The 26,778-nt window shown below is 39.5% G+C and overlaps 1 protein-coding gene across 2 annotated transcripts in view; it reads right to left on the bottom strand.

Annotated features, from left to right (window-relative positions):
• Positions 1–8,283: 8,283 nt before the first annotated feature.
• Positions 8,284–26,778, bottom strand: part of Mekk1 (mitogen-activated protein kinase kinase kinase 4) — a 258,470-nt gene continuing 239,975 nt past the window's right edge. For both annotated transcript variants that reach the window (XM_067152711.2, XM_067152712.2), the window contains exons 19-24: positions 26,159–26,346; positions 20,666–20,834; positions 17,154–17,276; positions 16,963–17,069; positions 14,406–14,585; positions 8,284–13,268 (exon numbers count right to left, since the gene is read on the bottom strand). In XM_067152711.2, the coding sequence (XP_067008812.2) occupies positions 13,188–13,268; positions 14,406–14,585; positions 16,963–17,069; positions 17,154–17,276; positions 20,666–20,834; positions 26,159–26,346 (848 nt within the window). In that variant the 3' untranslated portion in view covers positions 8,284–13,187. The remainder of the gene's footprint in view (positions 13,269–14,405; positions 14,586–16,962; positions 17,070–17,153; positions 17,277–20,665; positions 20,835–26,158; positions 26,347–26,778) is intronic.

Below are 26,778 nucleotides of genomic sequence, written 5' to 3'. Positions count from 1 at the left end.
GATTGGCAAGTTGAGGGTAATTTTATGTTAACTGTAGGTTAACCGTGTTTGATATAATAGTGAAGTCAACGTATGGTGGTATAGGAAGTGTGATAGGCAGGGTCGGTAAATTTTGGTTTGGTGGTCGTGATGGCAAAATTTTAAGGTGAAGAATGTCTTGGTATTTAAATATTAAGCATGGTGAAACATGATGAATTGTAACAGTGTGTAGTAGTATAAGGATAAAATTGCAACGTGAGCAGAATGAGGTGCACATAAGCGGCTGGTAACGTAAGTCTTGACTCAGCTAGCCTGAGTGGGTCAAGTAGTAGGATGGTATGAGGAATGAAACGTGCAAAGGTTTGCGTGACTAGACAGGAGGGACAAGAAGGTCGTTGACATAGGAAATGCCTTACAGGGACTGAAGATGACTACTGTGGTGACCCTCACCTTAGGGGTCACGTTTCCGGAGTATCCGATGGACCTCATGGCACGTCCAAGAAGAATCGTGTTTCCTTTTCTTTGATTATTATTATTATTATTATTATTATTATTATTATTATTTTGTTTATTTGACCGTTTATGCCCATTGCATGCCAAGGTCTATGGATCACTAATAAGGGTTGATCATGGCCATATGGCAGTGCATATGGGGAATGGTTGCCTTTTATTGTCAGTTTATTTTATTTTGCTGGTTTTTTTATTGTATGCCGTTTTAGGCTATACCAAATTTGAACCATGTATTGGGTAGAAAGCTGTGAGGTTCAATAAATCTAAATAAATCTAAATCTAAATAAATAAATATAAAATGTTCCCTAAATCTATTCTTAACAAATTGCTGACCGGATGCTTGAGCTTGTCACATACCCTGTGAACCGGACATTTTTCTACTAAGCATACTAGGGTGCACTTGATTATAAAAATGTACATAAATATTAAACCAGTCAATATTTTATCTTTAAGTTGGTATGGGTACTCTCCAATGCTCCTAGTAGTAGTGGATCTGCCTTTACAAAGCCATCTTCAGCGTCAATTCCTAACATATCATTAATGTTTACATCACTGTCGTCGTCAGAATCACTTGAATAAATAGGTTCACTAGGTAAATTACGGCCTGTAGAGGCTTGAATATCACATCCACTATCACTCTCACATTCAGTTCCACTAATTCATTAGATTATTTCCATTTGAACGATCATCGGCATATAATTCTTCTAACATATCGTCATCAGCTAACACCGTATTCCGCGGGCGCTCCATCTTGTCATTGACTGAACCGGCAGAAAGAAAGTCGACGTTTCGAAACTAAATCAAAGAATAAAAGAGGCCGTGAGTAAAAGAAAAGTGGCAGATATACATCTACGATTTATTCTACTCAATGTGCACGTCTGAAATAGTTCAAGATATGGTCAAGAGATGTCACAGGAAGACCGAAAACAATGTTGTGAATAAAACCGAGATTTCTCGGGGCCCGTCACCTACCGCTGGCAAGCGTACTACGAGATTTCTCGGGGCCCGTCACCCATGTGTTAAGATTAGATATTATTTACAATATTTACCTAGTTTACAAAATACTCATACTATGCAAAATAGAAATCATTTTTCACTGCTCATTCATTCTCTCTATTGAACATTAGCTAGTTACCCATTCATACAGTCATTCATGTGCTCTCATACTTCCATTCACCGAAGGAATCTCTACCTCCTGACCACACAGAAAACTGGCCAACCTAGAAGTCCCTGAACAGATTGCGAGCTGAAGTTGCAAGAACAAGGGACAATTTATATAAGTGGCATTTTCCGACCAAGACAGTTCTATGAGACTGGTGAATTTCAAACAACACAGCCTGTCTTATGTTGTCCGTTGTGCACATCCGGATGTACAATGAGTGATTTGACTCAAGTTAATTCAAGTGCTCTCAAAGTGACTAAGGTTTAGATGGGAACTGTTTGAAGTCACTTGACGAACACATATTTGTGTACTTGTGTCCATTTCAAGCTGCCTTTTTTTTTTTCTTTCCATATTTTGTACTTCTGACATGAATAAATGAAATAAATAAATTCGCTCTACCAGTCTTCTTCCTCTTTCCTTCCTGAGGCCTCTAAATATTAGTTCCTAATTAGTGTCGACCTCTAAGATATTTTGCTACCATGTTTTTCCTTCATTCCCACCTAGATATACCTGTTGCATTCACAAAGCTGCAGGTTGTTCTTATTGGGTTTTCTTGGACTTTTCTCTCTCTTCACCTAGTGGAGTGGAGAGTCTTATTCTACCCAGCACCTCACATTCGAAAAGTATGTGTTCAGCTGATTCCTCTGCTTCATTGCATTTCCTATATATTATCTCTTATTACTCCAATTCTATGTAGGTGTTTTTCCAGATGGCAGTGTCCTGTCAACAGTCCTACTACTACCCATCTTATATTTTCTCTGCTGAGTTTCAACAGTTCTTCAGTATGCTTCTTGTTTGGTCTTTTCATCAGTTCCTTTGCAAGCCTGCACCCTGGAGTATTTTTCCAGTTCTCCATTTGCTTCTTTTGTACCCATTTTCCCATGTAGTGTCGGCTTGTCCATAGGAAATCCCTCATACAGGTTCTGGGCCTACAAAATGTGTTTCTGCCTCTTTCCTGGCCAGTTTACCTGCCTTTTCATTTTCTTGTATACCTGCATGCCCTGGCACCCTTACTCTACCAGTCTGCTATTCACTTCCCCACACAACTCAGACACATACAGCAGTTCCTTTTAATTACCTTTTTCTTTACATACTACTGAAATTTTGGAAGAGGCAAGTTCTAAACATCCCCTGACAGCGAGTGCCAACACAAACCCTTCCGGAACTATAGGTATGGGCAAAAAGTGGAAAAAGGGGAACCCCTTCCCTTCTCTGAGCTGAGCAGTAAAGAAGTGATAGACGTCGGAAGGGATCAACTATAGATGCAAAGATACATTTCCACTTTGTTTGGCTACTGTCTCGATGGAAGGTAAGGGGTATCTATCAATCACTCAATCAGTCACTACTGATCTGCATTTAGGGCAGTTGCCCAGGTGGCAGATTACCTATCTGTTGTTTTCCAAGCCTTTTCTTAAATTATTGCAAAGGAATTTGAAATTTATTGAACATCTCCCTTGGTAAGTTATTACAATCCCTAACTCCCCTTCCTATAAATGAATATTTGCTCCAATTTGTCCTTTTGAATTCCAACTTTATCTTCACTTTTAAAGACACCACTCAAACTTATTTGTCTACTGATGTCCTCCCACGCCATCTCTCCACTGACAGTTCGGAACATACCACTTAGCAATTCTGACACATCCCACTCTGATGAGTCTAGTGTCAGACCTAAGACAAAATGCTGGTTAATAGACCAAACGCCTGAAAAGCCTTACATCTGATTTTTGATATGACATACCACTTAGTCGAGCAGGTCGTCTCCTTTCTCCCAAGTAGTGACAGTTACATTAATTAGCTTTCCCGTGCAGCACTGTACTCTACAGTTTGCTCATGTTCTCTGCTGTTGTGGGATGTCAAGCAGGTAGACCATACATCAGTACAGGCTGAACCATTATCATCATCAACCTTGATGGACAGAATGTGTGCTAGTACCCAATAACTGTCTCCCAATGCAGATAATGAATTCCCAACTGAAGAATAGCCAATGAAAGTTGGAAGGGCAGGGGAAATAGTACAGGGATGTCCTCAAGTCCACCATGGAGAAATGTCCGATTGTTATTACAGGAACAGCTTGCTTTGTTTTTCTGTAAATTGAAGATTCAACCGAGTTTTCCAGTTGGTCGCAGATCCTTCTTATATACTTGCATGACTGGATTCACCCCATAAAATTATAATACAGTGGATGCTCTCTTAATCAGCCTTGGATTAACACAATGAGAGCCAAGCTTGTATTTTGTGTCTATCCCCAGAAACCAGGCAATATTACTGATTTTTCAAAAGATTCCTCATCTGTACTTCTTCAATGGATCTTAACTTGTGACATATCATCTGAAAGGTGCAGTCTTGTGAATTTTTATCCCTCTTACTGCATTCAAAGTCTGAATAATGCTAAAGAATTCTGTGAGCTTTATCATTACGTAAAATGTAAACACATGAGTAGTAGTCCCACAATTCACCTATTTCACTATCAGAGTCCTTAATATCATCTTCTGCATAAACTATTTCATCTTCTCTTAGCATGTTTCATTCCTACAATGCATTCCATTGCATTCTTCAACTTCTCTGCACCACATCCTTGAGTCATAAAAAATATAACCAAAACTGCTATCAAGTGCCATCTAGCAACAGAAATTGTTATGCATAATACTATGAACATGTAGCTATAACCAAGCTTGTAAGAAAACATTGTGGTCAGGGAATTTAAATTAAATCTTATTTTCGAGCTTGTAGCTTTGGACAAATTCGAAAGAATGGAAACCCGTAGAATCCACAGGCATAGTCGCCAGAGTATTAACTGAACATCTCTTCCAGTTTCCTATGGTCATGAGTGCACATGCAGCCTCCTACCTCACCTCGCATGCAGAAAAGATGCAATTTGTTTCACATTGTTTACAATAGCAGATACTCTTTTCAATCAGTTTGTAATATAATGTGCTTTGAAATGTTGTTTAGAATAAATTATAGTAGGCCTGCTATAGATTGCTGGATAGGCCCTTTACTTCAATATTGTTTGTTTAATCGGCCATTTCGTTGTCCGTGCAAGGGTTTGATCCTCAGCATGCAACCACTGTATTATAATTACAGATGCATAGCGTCGAGATAACATTGGCTATAGACATGCGAATGATGATTAGTATGTTAAATGTTCATATGAGAGTACAACTATCATTATTTGCCAGTACTGTAACTGAGGTAAAGTTATCTGACAGACATCCTTACTTCACAAGTGTGGCAGATGTAATAAACATCTACTGAAATTGGTATCGTGCACTACAACTTGCCATTAATGTAGACTACATAGTCTAGAATTCTAAACCACTATGGAATTGCTGTCGTTATGAAATAAGTAAATGATCATTTCCTGGAATCGCCTCATTTTACAATACTTGTCCTGATCATATCTTGAGATTACTATCTCGATCTACATGAAAAATATCATTAGAGGCCAGTAAGATTCAGTATAGTAGAGGAATGGACTACAGCAGGGTAAAATGATCTGCAGATCAGTCATTTTCTTGATACATTGCAACAACATATCATGTTTTACTTAAATTGTTTGCCTCCGTGGCTCAGACGGCAGCGTGTCAGCCTCTCACCGCTGGATACCGTGGTTCAAATCCCGGTCTCTCCATGTGAGATTTGTGCTGGACAAAGCGGAGGTGGGACAGGTTTTTCTCCGGGTACTCCGGTTTTCCCTGTCATCTTTCATTCCAAAACACTCTCCATTATAATTTCATAGCATTTATCACTCATTAATAAATCACCTTGGGAGTGGCGACCCCACTGTAATAACAGCCTATATACGTTTCATTCATTACATCCCTGACCCGGTCAATGACTGGAAAACAGGTTGTAGGTTTTCATTTTCACTTAAATTGTTTATCTAAAACGAAGTTTCAATATTGTGCAACAAGATAAATGCTTTCAGTTCTGACTAGGGATGGGAAACTAAAGTGCATGTCTCGAGAAGCCATAGAAAATCTCGATGTCTTGCTGAGAAGACTAAGCACACTTCTTACACAATACACTGGCAACGATAACATGCTGTGAACTTCGGAGCGTGGGTTGGCGACCACGGGGCCCTTAGCTGAGTCCTGGCATTGCTTTCACTTACTTGTGCCAGGCTCCTCACTTTCATCTATCCTGTCCGACCTCCCTTGGTCAACTCTTGTTCTTTTCCCACCCCGATGCTATTAGGTTTGCGAGGGCTAGGGAGTCTTTCATTTTCACGCCCTTCGTGGCCCTTGTCTTCCTTTAACCGATATCTTCATTTTCGAAGTGTCGGTTCTCTTCCTCTTTTTTTTTTTCCTCGAATTAGTGTTATATAAAGGATTGTTGCCCAATTGTATTTCCTCTAATAACAATAACCACCATCACCACCCTCTAATAAACGTCCCCCACCCCCTTTCTCTATTTATCATTTCTTTATCAATTACTACGGCAAGTTGTTTCGAGTTGAACCTCGTATTTATTTCATTATTTCTTCCCATTTTTAATATATTTTTATTTGGCTTTATTCTTTTTTAACGTTTTAAATTATTTTAAAACCTATATATCCACTTTGATTTTGACGAAATTAAATCCTACACTGTTTCCCTAAGACTTCATTCACGTCACCTTTTACCCTTCGGCCGGAAAACAAATGCCTACAAGACCTGCCTAGCAACGACTTTACATAAGTGCATACTTGATCTGCTTATGAACTTCAAATATATTTGTTTTCGGCGCAAGATAGTGATGTTCTGTTTACTCTCTTGACTGTGATTATTGTGTTTTGAACATTAACTGAATTGCCACGATGTGATACAATGTTAATATTTTGCCTATGTTTAATATGTTAGTTATTGTTAAGATCTTCGCTAATTGGCTGATGATGACACTCTTAAATGTGTTGAAACCGGTCCCATTAAACAGGTTGTAACTACTTTTTACTACGGAGTATTGAAAGGTGGATCCTTCCCTATAATATTGTACATGCTGTGACATCTCGGTCAACCAGACACATGTAAGTTGAGGAGACTTTCTCTTCACAACGTACATACCGGTATATGTGCAATCTGGAAAAAGTTAACAGGTAGTCTGATTTACCCCAATGATTCAATGTACAATCTAACAAAACCTGTAATTTAATTTGAGCCTGAAGGCGAGTTGATACAGTGCGAATGTACTTGCATGATGCACGTGCTTCTCTTGCTCGCCATTTGCATCATGTAAACATCAATGCACGTCCATTTTTGTGGCGTTACGTGAAACAAGTACCCTCACATCAACATTACCTATGACTACCGTGCGAGTATAGATTAAAGATGACTGAGCGCCTGAAGATGGTGCAAGGAAATAAATCAAGTGCAGACAGTTAAATTTATGCAGCTGTGAGAAGTGGAAGAAGTTTTGTGAAACTTTAGGATTCTATTTATAGAAATAAAGTTGCCACAGATTCAGCATGATTAAGGATTGTGGAAAAAAATTATATTCTCGGTGTGGGTGTTGATGAATTCTACCAGAAAATTAAGAACATTTGTAGTACATACATACAGCTAATTATAAAAATTCCAAGAAGTCACACACATCACCTGAAAAAATTCATCAATTCAGTGATTTAACAATTCTGATGGATTCCTGAGTAATGGTGAAACTGGGTACTTTTGAGTCACAGGTGATTTTTCATCTCCACGTTGAAAATTTGCCGAAGTACCACATTGCACCACCTTCCCCGATGGGATCCACAATCTTACACCAAGAGCGCAAGTGCAATGCCATGTCAACAATCATGGCATGCATGTCCATTTGGTGTAAGTATCAAACAAGCACACTTCCACTGTGTCAACCCCGCGTGAGCCTTCGATTTATGGTACATGAGAAATTATCTGTGTCCTTCAGGTCATAATTTATGGAATGTAATAATTTTAGCACAAATTTAAAGCTACCAAGAGAAAATCATGGGTTAAGCGTGTATCACAGAATTCCCAAAAAATAAAGTAGTTTTGAAAGCATAAATACATGGGCATGATTTGCTATTAGAAAAGCAATGAGGAATTTCAAGCATCAGCTAACAAGCCTTCCATTTTTCAGGCTGTGTTTATAGCTTCAACTACATTGTGCTGTTCTTCATTCCTGTAATTATGCTATAATTCTACAGTTCAATAAGAATTTTTATAAAAATAAACATTGGAAAGCATAATTCAAGGGAATAGCACAACTCAATTTATATTTAATTGCCAATAACATTTTGTTTGTTTTCTAAAAGTTCCTAGATTATGTTTTGTTCCATTTATTTTTACAAACAAGCAGAAGATCCAACATACAGTACTCTGCAACGCAAGAAATTACGAAAGGATGTCATGAATGTGTTACGATAAATTAACAAAAAATATGATCCTTTCAAACAGCTTGAGTCGCTTGCTTCAAAAGCGAAACACTTATAACACATTTAACTTGCGTGCAGAGCACCCAACACTTCATTTTGACTTAAGAGAGCTAAAATCTTGAGAATCTCATAACCTATAGACTCAAGACTCTCTCGCAAGAATAATTCCTATTCCTAGTATATTTGCCATAAAAAAGACCCTGTTCCTATAACTGAGGAATAACTGGAGTGAGGTTAGGCATAGAAGTAAAAGAAGTTACAGCTGTAATCAGTATTTTATTACAAATTTTTCCTTCAATCAGTCTACACAAAGAACTATCACTATTATTTACAACTAACAGCAGGAGCATGAGAGAGAGTGCAGGACAGATCACATATTTCACAAAATATTCTCCATTTATGCTGTGCTGTGTCTTTCTCATTCATTATGGGACTACATGGAGTTGAAAGAAGAGTCCCTTAGTTGTTATAGGAAACTATAATACAACTATAATACATAACAATAGTTTTTAAAATAAAAAACATAATACAAAAATAGGTTGGTGGAAAATATTATTAGACATCAGAAGGCCAAGAGTTGTCTTGGTACCTCCACGGCTAGAAGGATTAAGAGAAGATAACAAGTCATTATTTGTGAGAAAGAACTAAACAAAATCACACTTTCCTTGGAAAAGGAAATGGCAGTTCAAGGGGCATTAACATCCACAGTATCCCCTGCCTGTCATAAAAGGAGACTAAAAGAGGAAACCCCCTGCAATTCTCAATTAATAATAATGCTATTTGCTTTACGTCCCACTAACTACTTTTACGGTTTCCGGAGACGCCGAGGTGCCGGAATTTAGTCCCGCATTTCTTTTACGTGCCAGTAAATCTACCGACACAAGGCTAACGTATTTGAGCACCTTCAAATACCACCGGACTGAGCCAGGATCGAACCAGCCACGTTGGGGTCAGAAGACCAGCGCCTCAACCATCTGAGCCACTCAGCCCAGCAAATTCTCAATTAAGGAGTGTGGAGTGGCAAGTATAGTGCCCTTAGCTGAGTCGGTTATGGTTTCCACTATTCTATTTATTTTATGCTGCACTGAAGCAGAGAGGTCTTACGGCAATGGGGGGGGAGGAAGGCCTAGGAGTGGGAAGGAAGTGGCTGTCGCTTTAATTACGGTACATCCCAGCATTTGAATGATGTAAAAATGGGAAACCACAGACAACCATCTTCAGAGCTGCCGAGAGTGGGGTTTGAACCCACCATCTCCCAAATGCAAGCACACAGCTACGTGACCCTAACCGCATGGCCAACTTCCTTGGCGTCTCCAGCTCACTATCCAACCTCCCTTGGTCAACTCTTGTTCTCTTCCGACGTTCATGGTATTACATTTGCAAGGTCTAGGGAGTACTTCTCTTTCACACCCTTTGTGGACCTTTCCTTTCTTTTGCCGACAACCCCACTCTTTGGAAGGTCTTTCATTTATTCCCCTGCTTGAAGTGTTTTTTTCTTTTTTTGTTTCATGTCACACTGACACAGACAGGTAGGTCTTACTGATGATGATGATGAGATAGGGCAGGGGCAGGACTGTGAAGGAAGCAACTGTGGCCTTAAATAACGTACAGTCCCACCATTTGCATCTAACTCCACTGAAAGAAATAACCATTGTTCTGGCAACCTATCTACCAACTGAAGTGAATGGATTACTCTACTTTCTTTGCAAGACTCTTTCCACATTCTTGTATAATTGGATGAACAATTCCACAAGCAGTGCAGATAACATAACCACCATCTCGCCATTTGTACACGTATCTCCTCCCATAATACGTCTTGACAAGCAATTCAATGTTAAAGTTATGAATGTATTCAAGTTATATAGAGATACAGGAACATGAAAAGCTAACGTATAATGATAAACACAATGGCAAGTCAGTGAGGGACGAGGGAGCAATGGACAAACCTGAAAACACAACAGCACAAGAACAATTTCCACACCTTCACACAATGCAATCTTCATATAGGTAGATCGATCGATCGATCAATCAATCAATCAATCAATCAATCAATCAATCAATCAATCAATACTGATCTGCATTTAGGGCAGTTGCCCAGGTGGCAGATTCCCTATCTGTTGTTTTCCTAGCCTTTTCTTAAATGATTTCAAAGAACTTGGAAATTTATTGAACATCTCCCTTGGTAAGTTATTCCAGTCCCTAACTCCTCTTCCTATAAACGAATATTTGCCCCAATTTGTTCTCAAGAATTCCAACTTTATCTTCATATTGTGATCTTTCCTACTTTTAAAGACACCACTGATGTCTACTGATGTCCTTCCATGTCATCTCTCCACTGACAGCTCACAACATACCATTTAGTCAAGCACCTTGTCTCCTTTCTCCCAAGCCTTCCCAACCCAAACTTTGCAATGTTTTCGTAATGCTACTCTTTTGTCGGAAATCACCCAGAACATTGGTAGGATCTCTCTTCATTAATCCCAGTTCTTCTACATACATTTCTTCTCAGCCCCTGATGAGCATGTTTCTGCTTCCCAGGTTCATCAGGAGGGCGGACTTCAACACTCACTGGGAAGTGTAGGAGAAGGACACTGTTGGATAAACGTTACACAGGAAAAAGATATAAGATAAAGATAAATACAGGTGGTAAAAGATTTTACGGCTCCTTGACTGAATGGTCAATCTAGTGGCCTACAGTTCACCATGGTCCCATCTCCGATTCTCACATCTGGTTAATTCCTCTAGCTTGGGGACTGGGTGTTTGTGTTCTTATTACACACCTTCATTTACATACAATACATATCGCTACTAACCACCAATGAAAAATGCAATTGTGAATACGTCCTTGCGCATTGGGTTGGCATCAGGAAGAGTATCTCACCATAAAACTGGGCGTTAGTGCCGACCCCAGATAATGGGGAGAAAAAAGAGGCCAGGAAAGAAGAGTGGGGACATCAAACCTTGTATGGCCTGTATGAGTAACACATGAAACCTCAGCACGTTTGATCACAACCAGATTGTCGATGTCAGACGTACCGGCCACTCCCTCCATCTCTGAAGTCACGCAGGCACCAGGCTTTCCAAGGGCTACCTTATCAAGAGTATACCGTGAGTACTTGGATTTGGGCAAACTCACCACTGCAAGGGTCATATGTCATAGTATACGATGCTGTGGTGATAGCAGTTGTTGTCAGTTGTCAGTTAGCTTGGATCGTAAGAGTGGATGAACAGGCCATAGTGTAGCAGCAGATTACTCATAATGTTGGACGATGACATGTGAGCAGCCATACTATCCAGAACATCTCCTTACCATGGGGAAGAGAAGCAAGCTTCCCATGAGATTACCTCCGCTTACCACCCATCACAAGGCACAACTGACACAGACAAAGAAACACAGCCACTGGACACTCGAAGAATGGAAAAAGGTCGCCTGGAAGGACGAGTCAAAGTAACAGTTGATACATGCCAATGGCCGGGTACGAGTGTGTCATCCACCCACGAGGCAAAGGATCCTTCTCGCCAGTAAGGTACAGTTCAGGCCAGAGGTGGTGGTATCCTCATATTGGGACTCTTCATGTGCAATGAAATGCGACCCCTAATACATATGACAACATCCCTCACTGGCGAACGTTGCAGGAACCTGATGGCAGATCATGTCAACCCATTTGTTCAGTCCAGCACTCTAAAGGCAACTTCTACCTACAGTAAAACAATGCTCCAGCCCATTGCTCCCGAACTGTGGCTGACTGGTTCAATGGGTACTCTACAGGTTTGAAGATGCTTGCCCGGTACCTAAGGAGCCCCGATCTCAATCCCATCGAATACTTTTGGGATGCTGCTGAGGGGGATGGACATTCCCTAGAGATCCTGCTCCAGCCAATCTTCATGGATTATTGGAGGCTGTGATTATGGCACCCCAACGCTTCCTCTGCCTTCTTTTTCTTTTTTCGCTAGTGGTTTAATGTCGCACTAACACATCGAAGGTGGCCTTAATTAATGTACAGTCCCAACACTTGCCTGGTGTAAAAATGGGAAACAATGGAAAACCATCTTCAGGGCTGCCAATGGTAGGATTTGAACCCACTATCTCTGAAATGTGGTCTTAATTGTAGTACAGCCCCAGCATTTGCCTGGTGTGAAAATGGGAAACCACAGAAAAACTTTTTTTTTTTTTGCTAGGGGCTTTACGTCGCACCGACACAGATAGGTCTTATGGCGACGATGGGATTGGATAGGCCTAGGAGTTGGAAGGAAGCGGCCGTGGCCTTAATTGAGGTACAGCCCCAGCATTTGCCTGGTGTGAAAATGGGAAACCACGGAAAACCATTTTCAGGTCAGAAAAACTATCTTCAGGACTGCCGATGGTGGGATTTGAACCCACCATCTCCCAAAAACTGTCTTGTACAGTCCATGCCACATAGCATCATTGCCATCATCAAGGCGAAAGGGAATGCTGTACACTACCAGCCAAATATCTCTAAATCAACTCATGAGTGAATATCCCCTGCTCTGAGAAACTACAATAGCGTACCAATTTATACTTAGATGCAGGGTAGACGCAGGTGTGAACATTATACTCGTAACTTAGTCACCCATCAGTACTATTTCTTAATAGATGCAGTATTTTTGCATTGGTCTCTTAGTACATGCCAGATTAAATTGTAACTTCTACCGAAGCCTCAGTCTTAAACGGCTCTAACAGTATGGAAACTGCCGAGTAATATTATTCAGAGCATGTTTGTTTGTCACTTATAGAGCCAGTCATGCTGCAGTAGCACATCTAGCCCAGTAGAAAAATTAATGGCAAACCACCTCAGTTCTCATCTTGCCTTGCGCACTTCATTATAGCACCACCATCAGTATTTGTGGTTTCCCCATAACTGTATAATCTTTGACGGTGCTATTTAAGGATCCAACTAGCCTTCGTGCTGAAGACTTAACAGACAACTCGGTCACATCTTTCAAATTTGAGGCTCACGCTTCAATCATTACCTTTACAAAGCATGTCACCTCATTTAATGGTATACTTAGGAGAATTAAAAGCAAGAACATTCCGATAGCAGTTTAAAGAAGAAAAAGGCACAGTCACTTGACTAGTGTACTCGGTCCAGCTGGTTGTACCTACACTCTCTCTGTAATACTGGAACAATAACTTGTAGTAAGTACTGTTTATCTCTTTGGTCCTTGTTTGAAGCAGTCTTCGAATATGGAAGGTAAATGATTTGAGAGGTACTCCTCATCACTATCCATCTGAAACAATAAATACTCCTTAATCAAATTCATTATTTAAACAATAATGGAATCAGGGTTATGTTATTCAGGCAATTAACAGAATTCATGCTAACAATCAGGCCACAGTGAGAATTGATAGCGGAATGAGTCTTCCTCTTAAAGCAGTAATCACCACACCACCATCACCACTGTTGGTTCAAAGTAATTACAGGGGGATTGTTATCTTTCACTGTTATTGTTCACGATGGTGAACAGTGGTAGTGATTATTGTTTTAAGATGAAGTACAACTTAGCAAGCATCCAAACTAAATGTACACAAAAATAAACACAAGATACACATTCAATGATGAGTTTTAAAAAAGAAGGGGAAAAAAAAAATTAAAATCAGAAATGGACACTAACACATCAAAACAGAATGCCAGTTTCTTGAGAAACAGAACACTTGAAAGGGTTATGCACTTGAGTCCACTCTCACATGTTAAACGAATGATAAGACCAGCAGTATTCTCATCTGCTTGTATGACTCTGAGAGTTTGTGGCGTGCCGAGGTTCCATCTTAGGCCACAGCAATCAACGCACTCAGTAAGGAAGTGAGACGTGGGAAAATCACCACCACATGAATCCACTATGAGGTCTTCTCACCTAAGGGGTAAGAGTACGTAGATCTTCCATAACCTATCCTCTACCTACACAAAACAACAGTCTTCTCTGTGAAGACTGGAAAAAGAACAGCCCATTTCTACAACGAAACCATGGCATACTGGACTTAATTTTCTGAATTATCGTTCACTATCCACTTTATGTTCTCCCTAAGAGAAAATAGTTTTACAATATAAAACAGGACATTTTAGGTCTCAAATGATTAAAGGAATGAGACTCTGGCATTCTGTGTAAAGTGTACAACTTCTGAAGACTGTTTTGAAAGCCTACAATGCAGTATCTTGGGCCTTGAAATAAGACAGAGCGAGTATACGAAAATATTTCCAAGACTGAAGTTGTGTCAATGGGAAAGAAACCTAAGAGGATTGAATGTCAGATAGAGAATACAGAAAGCAATGAGCCAGAATACCTCTAGCAATTCTAGAAATAACTGGGACAATGTGAATGAATTACTTTCTCTCTTAGCAAATCTAGAGAATGATGAGGTGACCTTACCTTGACGAAAGTATGAAGAAGCAGATCCTGAGCGGAGGCACGCAGCCGTGGGTCATGTTTCAGGCAGAGGCTCAGGAAGTGGTGACCATCTTCACAGAGAGAATCAGGAGCTTTAGGAGTCTCTCCCATGCCCACTTTGAACATAATCTGATAATTTGAGTCAAACTCTGCCCATGGTCGCTGAAAACAAACACACAGTAATAAGTTACGTACACATGAATATACTCCGCAAAATGACCGATAGCATCATAAAAATATCACGGACTGCAAATGCATTCCTTGTGAAGATGGGGGAAGACATGAGACTAACAGACTATCCTAAGGGGAGTAAAAGTATTTTTAAATATTATATACATTTAGGAAATAGGAAACAAAGACAAGGGAGTGGTACGGAAGACACAGCCACCAAAGCGAAGTCTTTCAAATGGAACTCGGGCAGACACATAGCCAGCATGCATCAAGATAGGGCCTACATTGCAATGACACAGAACCCTACGACAGGAAAACGAGCAGAGGGAATTCATGACAAAGAATGTCTCAACAATTTAAGGAAGTGGCTGGTGCTAAATGGATAAGAACTGCCAAAGACAAAGTAAAGTGGAAAGAGTCCTTTTTACTCTTATGGTAATTGGAATACGAGGGTTGAGGCATGTCATGGCAACTGGTATTTTTTTTCTTTTGTATGAATGCAGGATCTACCAAACAAATGGAAATAAACAGATGGGAGTGGAGAGCAGTAAGGTGTTATAGAATGCAAGAATAATGCCGACTAGTTTTACAAGCTGTAGGATATAAAGCAAGGAAAGTGTCAGCTATGAAATCCTTGTGCTGTATAATGTTTATTCTCAGAGAGTACAGTAACCTTTAAGGTAAACCCTCAGAGCAGACCTCTAGATTGTCCACAATACATTGCTAATGATGCCGGAGATGTCAGATACCAGTTGCCTCACCAAGTGTGAATTTTGCAGTCTCATGTTTCATAGCATTGACAATGTCTTCTCTTACCCCAGACGGTCTCCCACACAATTGTTCTTTCACTTTGAGGATGAGGTCAAAATCCCATGCAGACAGGTCCGGTAAGTATGGTAGATATTCCAGTACTCACACCCCAGTGCTGAAGTTGCCTCCGTACAGACTCTGCTGCATGCGGTGGGTGTTGTCATGTAGAAGGATGACATTGTTGAGAAGATTCGGGCATTTGTTCCTAATGGCACAATGTAACTGTCTCTGCAGGAAGGTTCTGCAGTAAGTTATTGTCACTGATGTACCATGTGGAACAAAGCAACATGCAATCACACCTATGACGATGTAAGGCACAATGACAATCAACTTCATGGGGGAAGGATTTTGCCAGAACTTCTGTCTTCCTCGTGATCCTGCACGACTCCATTCAGCAGACTGGTGTTTGGTGATGAGCAAAACTCATCCAGGGTAACTTTTTTCTCCAGCATTTGCTCGCCTTCCTGCCAGTAGTGCACCAAGTGCTCAGAGCATATGGAATACCACATCTACTTCTGCACATCAGTGAGTGCATGTGGCACCCACCATGATGCAATTTTAAGCAGATGAGGATCTGTCCATAAAATTCTGTATATGGTTTGTTTTTTTCAATGCCTGTTTTGGCTTGTAACACAAGTAGTGTCCATATTCTGTCCACCACCATACACTTGAGTAATAACTGCACGTGACACATCAGTTTGGACACCAACGGTTCTTCTGGACAGTTGCAAGTCGCTGCTTGTTTCACGTATGTACTGAAATCCTGCTGCGCATCTCGTAACGATTCGGTACAAAAGGGCATTATATCCCATAGCTTCCACAAGCTGTCTATGACATCCTTTGGCATTGCAACTGTGGGAAAAGGCCAGTCTGATGTTCACACACTGTTCTTGCCTTATCACATCCATTCTGTACAGAGCCTGAGTCACTGCTGCAGTCCCATCGCCCTGTGTGTGGTACCTGTCCAACAAACCACCATCTCGTGCTGTGCTCATGTGCTATGAGTGTCGTACTTTCCAGGATATGTATGGGCCTCCGAGTTTGATGCCTTAAACCTTTCAAGTCCGGCTGCAGCTTCTTGACGGATATCTGGAGGGGGGATACCCACTTGGCAGTAAACTTTTACCAGTGGTGTACATCTTTCACAGATACAAAGAGATTAGAAAGAGAACTGGAATTTCAAAACCACAGGATAGGACAGAAACAAGCTAGTCAAAATGATATGGACACACGATGTGACTGGAAGAAAACCAAATTGTAAAGAAAGTATGTACAGGGGAACCAACGGGAAAGAGACTATAAGAAAGGCCTCAAAAGAGCTCGATGGATACAGTGGAGAGGAGTAGAGAGAAGGGAGGAGGAAAGATAGAAGAAATATTGGAAGCAGTGGAGAGACAGGAAACAATGGAGGTTTTTCATTCACAACCCAACACAGGAAAGAACTGGAAACAGGAACAGAAAAAGAAATATTTATCATTTAAGGTGACAACCACCTGTCTGACATATGTAAGGGATTGTTCATGAGATGATAAGCACAACAAAGATGATCTATGCAAACCTTTCCTGATGCCATCTCCACCACAACACATCCCACTGACCAAATGTCAGCAGAGCGGCCATGTCCCTCAGTGTTAGTCTTCATGAATACTTCAGGAGCCATGTATGCTGGAAGATAAGGGCACAAACAATTAGCTCTGATGAACTATGCCAATCAGCACTATGAAAATTCTCAAGAGAAGGGGTACAAACCTTGTGTACCAACAAAACCCTGCAGTTCACCAGGCATTGTAGTGTGAGCTTTGATCTTGACGGCTGATCCGAAGTCTCCTAACTTCAGTCTGTTTCCCTCATCAGTTAGGAAGATGTTGGCAGCTAGAACCATACAACTATCACTAAAACATTTGGTCCATAAAAATATACAGAAACAAAGTGTAGAGAAGACAGCATAAATGACTGGTTCAATCATTTATTTAAATATTAAAGGAACAACAGTTGCTGCAGGTGTGATTTTTCTGTAGGGGTACCCATTTAGGGTGAAGATATCAGCCAAGTAGTGTTGTATATTTAAATGTGATGATGTTTAGCAGCTTTAAAATAAAGGAAGCAATAAATTATAAACTATATAAATTATATATTAAGACTCAAGGACAAATAATATCAAAATAATGAGAAATGCAACTCTGCTCTGTAATAAAGACACAATTTGTGTGAACTGTCAAGAAATATATAGAATGACAAGAACATGAAATGTAACACAATATAGGATGAAAACAATGACATATCAGTGTGAGACAAGGGAGCAATAGAAAGAGGAGATAAGAACAAACTTTACAACATTTTTGTAATGCTACTCTTACGTCGTAAATCACCCAGAACAAATAAAGCTGCTTTTCTTTGGATTTTTTCCAGTTCTTGTCAGGTTATGAGTTTCACAAATAGGAAAAGTCCTCTCAGTTTTAATTACTGCACTAATGGGGTGAAAGTTCTTTTGGGGATCATTGTAAGTACGTAGGTGTTAATATAAGGAAAGATCTTCATTGGGATAATCACATAAATATGACTGTAAATGAAGCGTACAGATCTCTGCACATGGTTATGAGTACTTGGGAGTTGTAGTAAGGATTTAAAGGAGAGGGCATATAAGTCTCTGGTAAGACCCCAACTAGAGTATAGTTCCAGTGTATGGGACACTCGCCAGGATTACTTGATTCAAGAACTGGAAAAAATTCAAAGAAAAGCAGCTTGATTTGTCCCGGGTGATTTCCGACAAAACAGTAGCATTACAAAAATGTTGCAAAGTTTGGGCTGGGAAGACTTGGGAGAAGGGAGACGAACTGCTCGACTAAGTGGTATGTAATACCAATACAAATGGTCCGTTATTGGACATTATAAATTTTCCAGCTAACTGATTCCTGGTTGCCAGGGCTTCGCCCCAGTGTGCTAAGTTGGGCTCATCAGTTGGTAAATAGCACACCCACCAAGACGCGCGGTATGCACTAGCCATGCATCTTGGTGGGTGTGCTATTTACCAACTTCTGAGTCTAACTTAACACACTGGGGCAAAATGCTGGCAACCAGGAATGAGTTAGCTGGAAAATTTATAATGTCCAATAACGGACCATTTGTTTTGGTATTATAAATTTACGCATTCAGGACAAATATTTCAGGTTCCCTATGGGAATCAACATCTATATCATAAGTGGTATGTTCCAAGCTGTCAGTGGAAAGATGGCGTGGAATCACATTAGTAGACAAATACGTTTTTGAGTGGTGTCCTTAAAAGTAGGAAAGATTACAATATGAAGATAAAGCTGGAATTTAAGAGGATAAATTGGGGCAAATATTGTTTATAGAAAGGAGTTAGGGATTGGAATAATTTACCAATGGAGATGTTCAATAAATTTCTAATTCCTTTGCAATCATTTAAGAAAAGGCTAGGAAAACAACAGACAGGGAATCTGCCACCTGGGTGACTGCCCTAAATGCAGATCAGTACTGATTGATTGATTGATTGATTGATTGATTGATTGATTGACTGATTGATTGCTTGAACATGAAAACGCAGAAGGACCAAGACAATCTCTACCTCTTCATACACTGGCACCTTCAAGTTGACAGCCTCTCTCTCCTCATCAGTCTCACTTTTTCATATATTTGTTACTCTAAGGCCTGACAAGAAATGGAGGCAGTACAAAGACCGTCTATGTCCTTTTGTGTCCTAGTCTCTCTTCTCATAAGGATGAAAGCTGAGTCCAAACAGATTGGTGCTAGTGCCCGTTCATTAAGACGCAGTACTTAATTCACAGTCTGGTCTAAAACTATTCATGACTGGCATAGTGAATAACAGTTGACCTCTGGGTTACACGAGTCTTGGGCGCTTGTATTGTTCCAAAACAAAAGACTGAAAAGAACTTCTTAAATTGCTTCATTCAAAATTTTCCTGATAAATAAGTTAAAAATAAACCTATGTTAAATACTGACAGACACAAAGGCAAGGGTGAAATTTAAGAGTGCAGTCAGATGAGTTTGAGATCAAGACCAGGGTCAAACAGAGAGACGGACTGTCACTAATGTTATTCAACGTAACACTGGACGAATTTATCAAACAATAGAGGACAACAAACAAGATGACTATACTAAAGACACATGTGGGAGACAACAGAAGGATCACAGGGCACAGGTGAACTGCCTAGCCTTTGCGGACGACATAGCCATAGTAAGCGAGCTGGAAAAAGATGCAAATAAACAATATGACAACATGAGCAAGATAGCAAAAAGGGTAAGGCTACGGAATGCCTGCAAAAAGACAGACTCTGAACACCACCAGGGACTGGAAAATACCAGAAGGCACCACGACAAGGGAAGGCATGGGACAGAGCAACTGGAGAAAGAACAGAGAATAATTCTGAGGAAGATACTGGGACCAAAAAGAGAAGGTGAAAGATTGGAACGAAGATCAAGGGACGAACTGTACCAAAACATGAGGACAATCTCAGAAGAAATAGGACTCAAAACAGCTTAACATGTGATCAGGATGGAAATGGAGAGTATAGGAGACAACGAGTAGGATGGGAGGAAAGACAGGAACTAAGTGGGTTGGCGAGCTCCGGACCAGACTGAGATGGGGATCAAGGAGGGACAGAGAATTCAAGAAATAAAAATACACCAACCAATATGCCAGAGCTCAATGACAGAGAAAGGTGCAGGAACATAACAACAACAACAACAATAATAATAATAATAATAATAATAATAATAATAATAATAATAATGCTATTGGCTTTATGACCCACTAACTACTTTTACGGTTTTTGGAGATGCAGTGGTGCCAAAATGTAGTCCTACAGGCATTTTTTTACATGCCAGTAAATCTACTGATACGAGGCTGACGTGTTTGAGCATCTTCTATAATACCACCGGACTGAGCCAGGATCGAACCTGACAAGTTGGGGTCAAAAGGTCAGCGTCTTGACCGTCTCAGCCACCCAGCCCGGCGGTACAGGAGCAGGACAGAAAGCACTAATGGGAGAGACAAGAGAAGAGGATACTGAAAATCTCAGCTGAAGAATGGGAGAGAAGAGAGAGAGGATCAAGAGATTCTAGGAGGCTCTGAAAACCATAAAAGTAGTTACTGGGACATAAAACCAATAACAGTATTATTAGTTCATTCTGGGAGGAGAAAAGAAGAAAACTCAAACCATGACAAAGCTGCTCATGGTCCTGCAGAGGCCATAACAAAGAAGAAGTGAAGGAGAACTCACTCTTGATGTCACGATGCACAATGCCATGACTGTGGAGAGTCGCCACAGCATCCAGAAGCTGATGCGTGTACCATCGGATCAGGTTCTCGGGCAAGCCATTCTCTGTTGCAGACACTAGACTCTCCAAAGTTCCTTCAGCACAGAACTCCATGAAGATCAACATCTCATCCTGCACACAACAGAAATCACACCAAGAAGCAAAACAAATAACTTAGTATGTACACTTCAAATTTTTGTCCCATACTTCATTCTTATCTCAGATAAGGCTGAAAGTAGGTTCAGTTCAATTATTATCTGTCTGCTTGTTTGTATGTTTATTATGACACCAAGGGACAAACGACATAATAGTATTTCTCGAAACTAGGTGAAGTTCAAGGACAGCAGGACTGTGCACTAGACTATACATCATTTGATTAGTGAACAGTGGCATAGAAATATTAAAGGAATCAAAACACAGAATGTCAAATTTCTCTGTCAATATCAGCCAAATCGAAGAACTGTATGCAACAAAAGTTGTGCAAAATATAATTTCTGATTTTATATTTGATGCATTTTTTTCACCACACAAGGAATAATAATGGTGAAAATCATGATTACTACATTTTTAATAAACGTTCAGTATTTGCAGAAATATTAGTTCTGTCTACAATATATATAATCCAATTTCTGATCTTTTATAGCTGATTAAACATTTGAACTTTCCAGAATTTTCCCATCGGTTACAGGCCGAAAGCTACAAGTTTGCCAAATTTGAACTTTCTGGATCATTTGGATGTGGGTGAACATTAATGTCAGTCAGGTAGCCATATGGCTTTATAAAATATTAGGGTAGTTACCCCAATTTCACCTCCATTTATCACACAACACTGGAATAAAACATCTTTACTTTTCCTAATTAGATTTATAAGGAAGACCTGTACCAAATTTTGCCGCTATAGCTTCAAGGGAAGTGTGAGAATTACTGATATTTTAGAGTAACAATTTTGTCCCTTTGGTCACAAAAATTTAGAATGAATTCACTTTTTCTAATTATCTTATGAGAAACATCTGAGCCAAATTGCAGCTCTCTAGGTTCATAGGAAGTATGAGAATAAAATATTGTAATTAGGGGAGTTAACCCTATTTCAACCCCATAATCACAAAAAATTGGAATATATTCTGTAGCATGTATCAAACAGGTATTTGTGATAAACACAAGATCAGAAATGTAAGAGCCACCTCACTCCAATATGCATACGATCATGTAAAATGGAGCTTATTAGTGCATTCCTCACTTGCAGGAAACTGTTAAGTTGAAAGAGCAGCAGGAATGTACAAATAAGAAATTTCTGGTACCCACTAATAAACAGAAGGCTCCATACCTAGGAAAGAAGCTAATGGGATCCAAACTGTTGTCACTCCACACCAAAATCCACATAAATAACAGAATAGTACATGCAATACAGGGAACAGAGAACAGAAAGAAAGGATGATCATAACCTTCAAAAACAAGATAATGAGGAGGATTTTTGGATCAACATACAAGGAGAGAAAGTGGAGAATGAAGCATAATTGGGAAATCATAGAACTATTTTCAGACCCTGATATTGTGGCAGAGGTTAAGTGCAGGAGACTAAGATGGGCAGGAAAGGAATACCATGATCAAAAAAGAGCAGTGTGGTATACGAGAGCGAAGATGTAAAATAAGATGGTGGGATCAGGTCCAGAAGGATATGAGGAGGATGGGCCTGATGCAGCAGACAGAAATAAAAAGTGGCTCTGTGTTGGTCAAGTGAGCAAGCAAGCAATGATAAATGCCTTGCAATGTTCAACATCACTGATACATCTATATACAGTGTACTATTCATCTTCATCATCATCATCATCATCATCATCATCATCATGATCTTCTTCTTCTTCTTCTTCTTCTTCTTCTTCTTCTTTTATGACCACATAGGATCACTTCAGTCAGTCCGTCGTTCAGGTCTCTTTGAAGGGATTGTTCGGACTTTGCGGTCCTCCCAGTACTTCTTTAGATGCTCCGATCTTCGTGCCCTTTCCTCAGTTGAAAATGTGTGTGTTGTTGGTTTGTTTTGTGTAAGGGTAAAGCAGAAATTTCATTCTTGACTTTTGTATTCAATTTTATCTTATTTGTGGTGTGTCCTGCTGTAAGGCCTATTTCCTTCAGATCGTCTCTTACTTCTCTGATCCATTTACATCCTGTTGTGGTATTTTTTGAGACGAAGTTGTGTTGTACTAGTTGTTTCAGAAGTCTCAAATCCTGCATCCTCACGATATGTCCAAAGAATCCCAGTCTCCTCTTATGCATAGTATCTGTAATGGGTTCTAGCTCTTTGTACACGACTTTGTTAGGTATTAACCGCCACTGTCCATCTTTCTGGTATTTTTTGTTGATGCAGGTTGTTCCAATCCTCCTTTCAATTTTCTGAAGTCTAAAAAGTGTTTCTGCTGCATATGTAGCTTCCGGTTTTTAACTGTGTTGTAGTGTTTTATTTTTTCATTAATTGATAGACATTTCTTTTTGTAGATATCCCATGTTAATTTTTGTGCTTTAGCTAATCTATTTGTTCTTGTTTGGAGTGAGATTTTTTCATTTCGGTTATGTGTTATTACTTCTCCAAGATATTTAATTGAGTTACTATTTTGATTTTATTACCATTTATGGTAACTTCTTTTAGTTGTGTTGGTTTTGGGGGCATAATTTCTGTTTTTTCAAATGATATTTTGAGGCCAATTTTATCTGCAATGTTTTGAAGTTCTGATATCTGGGTTTTTGCTTCCTTTATGTCCACTGCTAGTAATGCTTAATCGTCAGCGAAACCCAGGCAATTTGTTTTGATTTTTCGGCCAATCTTTGTTTTGGGGGTACATTTCCTAAACCATTCCCTCACTACCATTTCTAGAGCACAATTAAATAATAGTGGTGAGAGCCCATCTCCCTGCTGTAGTCCAGTTTTAATTTCAAATGTCTCTGATGTTTCACCCCTAAACTTCACTTTTGATTTGGTGTTAACAGTGTACTATTAATAGAGGTGGTAATATTTTCCAATAGTGATATTATGCAGAATGTTCATAAAGGCCTGTACTTTTGTATTTGTATTTTTCACAACCTGTAACCTTTTTTTAAGCATTTTGGAAACGTGACAAAATGTAAAATTTACTCAAAATGTGAAATTTACATTAAAATATAATGTAAATAAAAGATTTACAATTTCTTCAAATAAATCTTTACCTTCTGGAAACTTAAACCAAGGAGTTTGTGCACCCTTGGAACCTCATGTAAAATTTACCCGAGAAGCTCTGAAATTGGGGTCCTACTAACAGGGTAGATGTTAACATTGGTGCTTTCATGGCGTAAACTTGTAGACTTGATATAGGCTTTTGGGCTTACACTGTGTCAAGAAAACAAGGTGATACTCTTAACATTTTGCAGAGAACTTTGCTCCGCGTCTTCAGAAGAAAATCTTGAATGTTCACAAGGAAGACTTCTACAATAATGAGGATTTCAATTTAAGAACGCTTTCCCATTGGAAAACTGTAGTGGTACGCTCGTTTTTCACCACGAGGCTCGCTGTATGCTGGCACAGCGCTCCAAGCTGACAACAACATTAAGCTCCAATTAAGACATTCTATCACACTGTGTGCGTGAGAAGTATCAGAAAGGACATTAGATTAAGCAGAGACGAATGTGGTGGAAGAAAACAATAAAATAAAATAAATTCAACGAAAGACATCAGGATAGAATAGAACAGAGCTGGAGAATGGAAATAAAGTATGTGGAAAAAACCAGAGGATGCCAATGATGTGAGATCGTGTGGAGGGGAGTGGGGGTGTACACACATTCTGAAAGTATGACATTAACACACAAAACATAGCTTGGAATGAACCAACTGGTGATGTCTAACGTGTGAATTTGGAAAACACCAAAACAAAATAACAATACAGAAAGGACAGGGAAGAGCTACCTACGTAAATCCTTTAATGGCTGATAACCACATGTTACTTAATTGATAGCCAGTGTCCTTGTTGAAATTGTTAGGATTTTTAATGCATTTCCACAGCTTAAAATCAAAGAATAAAACTAGATTATAAATTCCACCTATTCAGTACTAAGAGTTTTTTAATTTAAATTTAAGAAATAGATCTTAACATATTAGATACAGGGACATGTTTCGCCCATAATGAGGGCGTCATCAGCCTAAAAATATCATTCCTTAAAGAATGAAAAATATCAGAATCCTGATTGTTCTTATATGTAGTTTTTAACAAAGGCCTAAAATATAAATAAGAGGATACTGTTGTAGGTACAAATGTCTAAAAAAGGACTAGCAACTGGAAGACAGTAGTAATAAGTGTTCTTATGACAAAGTCTTATAATCAATCCTTATTACAGATTTTTACGAATGCCCTCTTTTTAAATGTGGTAACAAGTAGCGAGTTAAAAGTTCAAAATAAATATGTAAATTACTGCGTTGAAATGAAATCTGGTAAATATGGTGCCTTATTCTGGAGATGGCAAAAGGAGCTTATAATAGCTTAATATTTAGGATAAAAGTCACTTTTAGTGGTGGTTAAATTAAAATCCAAAGTTGTTTATCTGTTGAAGTTGTTAATCTTATGTGAAAAGATAAGACAGCAAACTTCTTAAGGCACTTAGGAGTGAGGACAAGTACTCGTCAGAAACATAGCTATATGTATATTAGCAGGTAGACTCACTTGCACCCAATGTGGCGTCTCGTACATCAGGCAAACTGGCCGCAGCTTTCACACTAGATACTTAGAACATTATAATGCCTCCAAACACAACAAATTTTCAGCTATGAGCTCTCACATGAAAGAAGCAAGACCTCACTATTATTAAAAAAGTAGGTAAAGGGAAATTAATGAACGAATTAGAAAACATTTATATATTTTTAGACCAATATTACAACAAAAATTTAAACCTTAACAATATTATTGAAGTCAAAAACCCTTTATACGAGATTTCACCAAAATTGTTGCAATCACTAAACCATAAACATAACAACATTATAAACAATCTAAAATAAACATCTTCCAAGACACCTCCCACTTTAAGAAACGCAACTCCCTCCCCATCCACCCCCACAAGCCTTCTGCATCCAATAGAACATAAACTTAATGCCCCACAAAACCCACCCCCGCCTCCATACCCTCCCCTGCCAATCTCACATCAATATAACACTAGAAGCGCAAATGCCAGTCATTCAAACGCTACCATGGTGAACTCACCTCATCTTTAACCAAACTGACATCACAACTGTCGAAGGGGTAAGTAATTTCACACACATTGTTTTTTCTTCATTCTCTCCTTCTCCTTTAATTTTATTCCTTAACATTTCACTCTCCTCTTGTTTCAGACATAACACCACAAGCTCTACTCAACCTCGCACGTTTTCCTTTCAACTTTTAATATAAGAAGCTATAACCACGTCTATCTGCTAATGATGGCCACAAGCCATGGACTACACTTACTCTATGAATTTCCACTCCATAGTAGCGGACAAGAGAAGGATGGGTGATCCCTTCAAATGTGCGTAGCTCCTCAGCCACTTTGCGTATAGTCCTGTGATCGTTTGGCTGTAGCTGTATCTCCTTCATGGCCAAGAGGTCCCCAGTCTTGTTGTTTACAGCCGTGTACACTTTCCCAAAACGTCCCTGACCTGTGGACAACAGAGTTTACATGATAGGTTAGTACACAATATTACTGTCTCAATTTCATGTGCCAAAAGCATTTACAACATTTATTTAAACTCAGAAGCAGGGCAACATCAGATGGGAGGTCAAAGAGTGTGATTTTAAGTGAAATAAACCAGGCTAAGAACACCTTTAATTAGTCATTAGTCATTCACCAAAAGCAGCACAAACAAGTACCTCAAAATAAATCTGTTGAAAATCTTACACACAAGTTGCTTTACGTTGCACCAACACAGATAGGTCATACGGCGACAATGGGATAGGAAGGGGCTAGCAGTGGGAAGGAAATGGCCGTGGCCATAATTAAGGTACAGCCCCATCATCTGCCTGGTGTGAAAATGGGAAACCATGGAAAACCATCTTCAGGGCTGCCGACAGTTGGGTTCGAACCCACTATA

The sequence above is a fragment of the Anabrus simplex genome, chromosome 8 (assembly GCF_040414725.1).
Source record: "Anabrus simplex isolate iqAnaSimp1 chromosome 8, ASM4041472v1, whole genome shotgun sequence".
Taxonomy (NCBI): Eukaryota; Metazoa; Arthropoda; class Insecta; order Orthoptera; family Tettigoniidae; genus Anabrus; species Anabrus simplex.
This window is presented reverse-complemented; position numbering and strand designations above follow the sequence as displayed.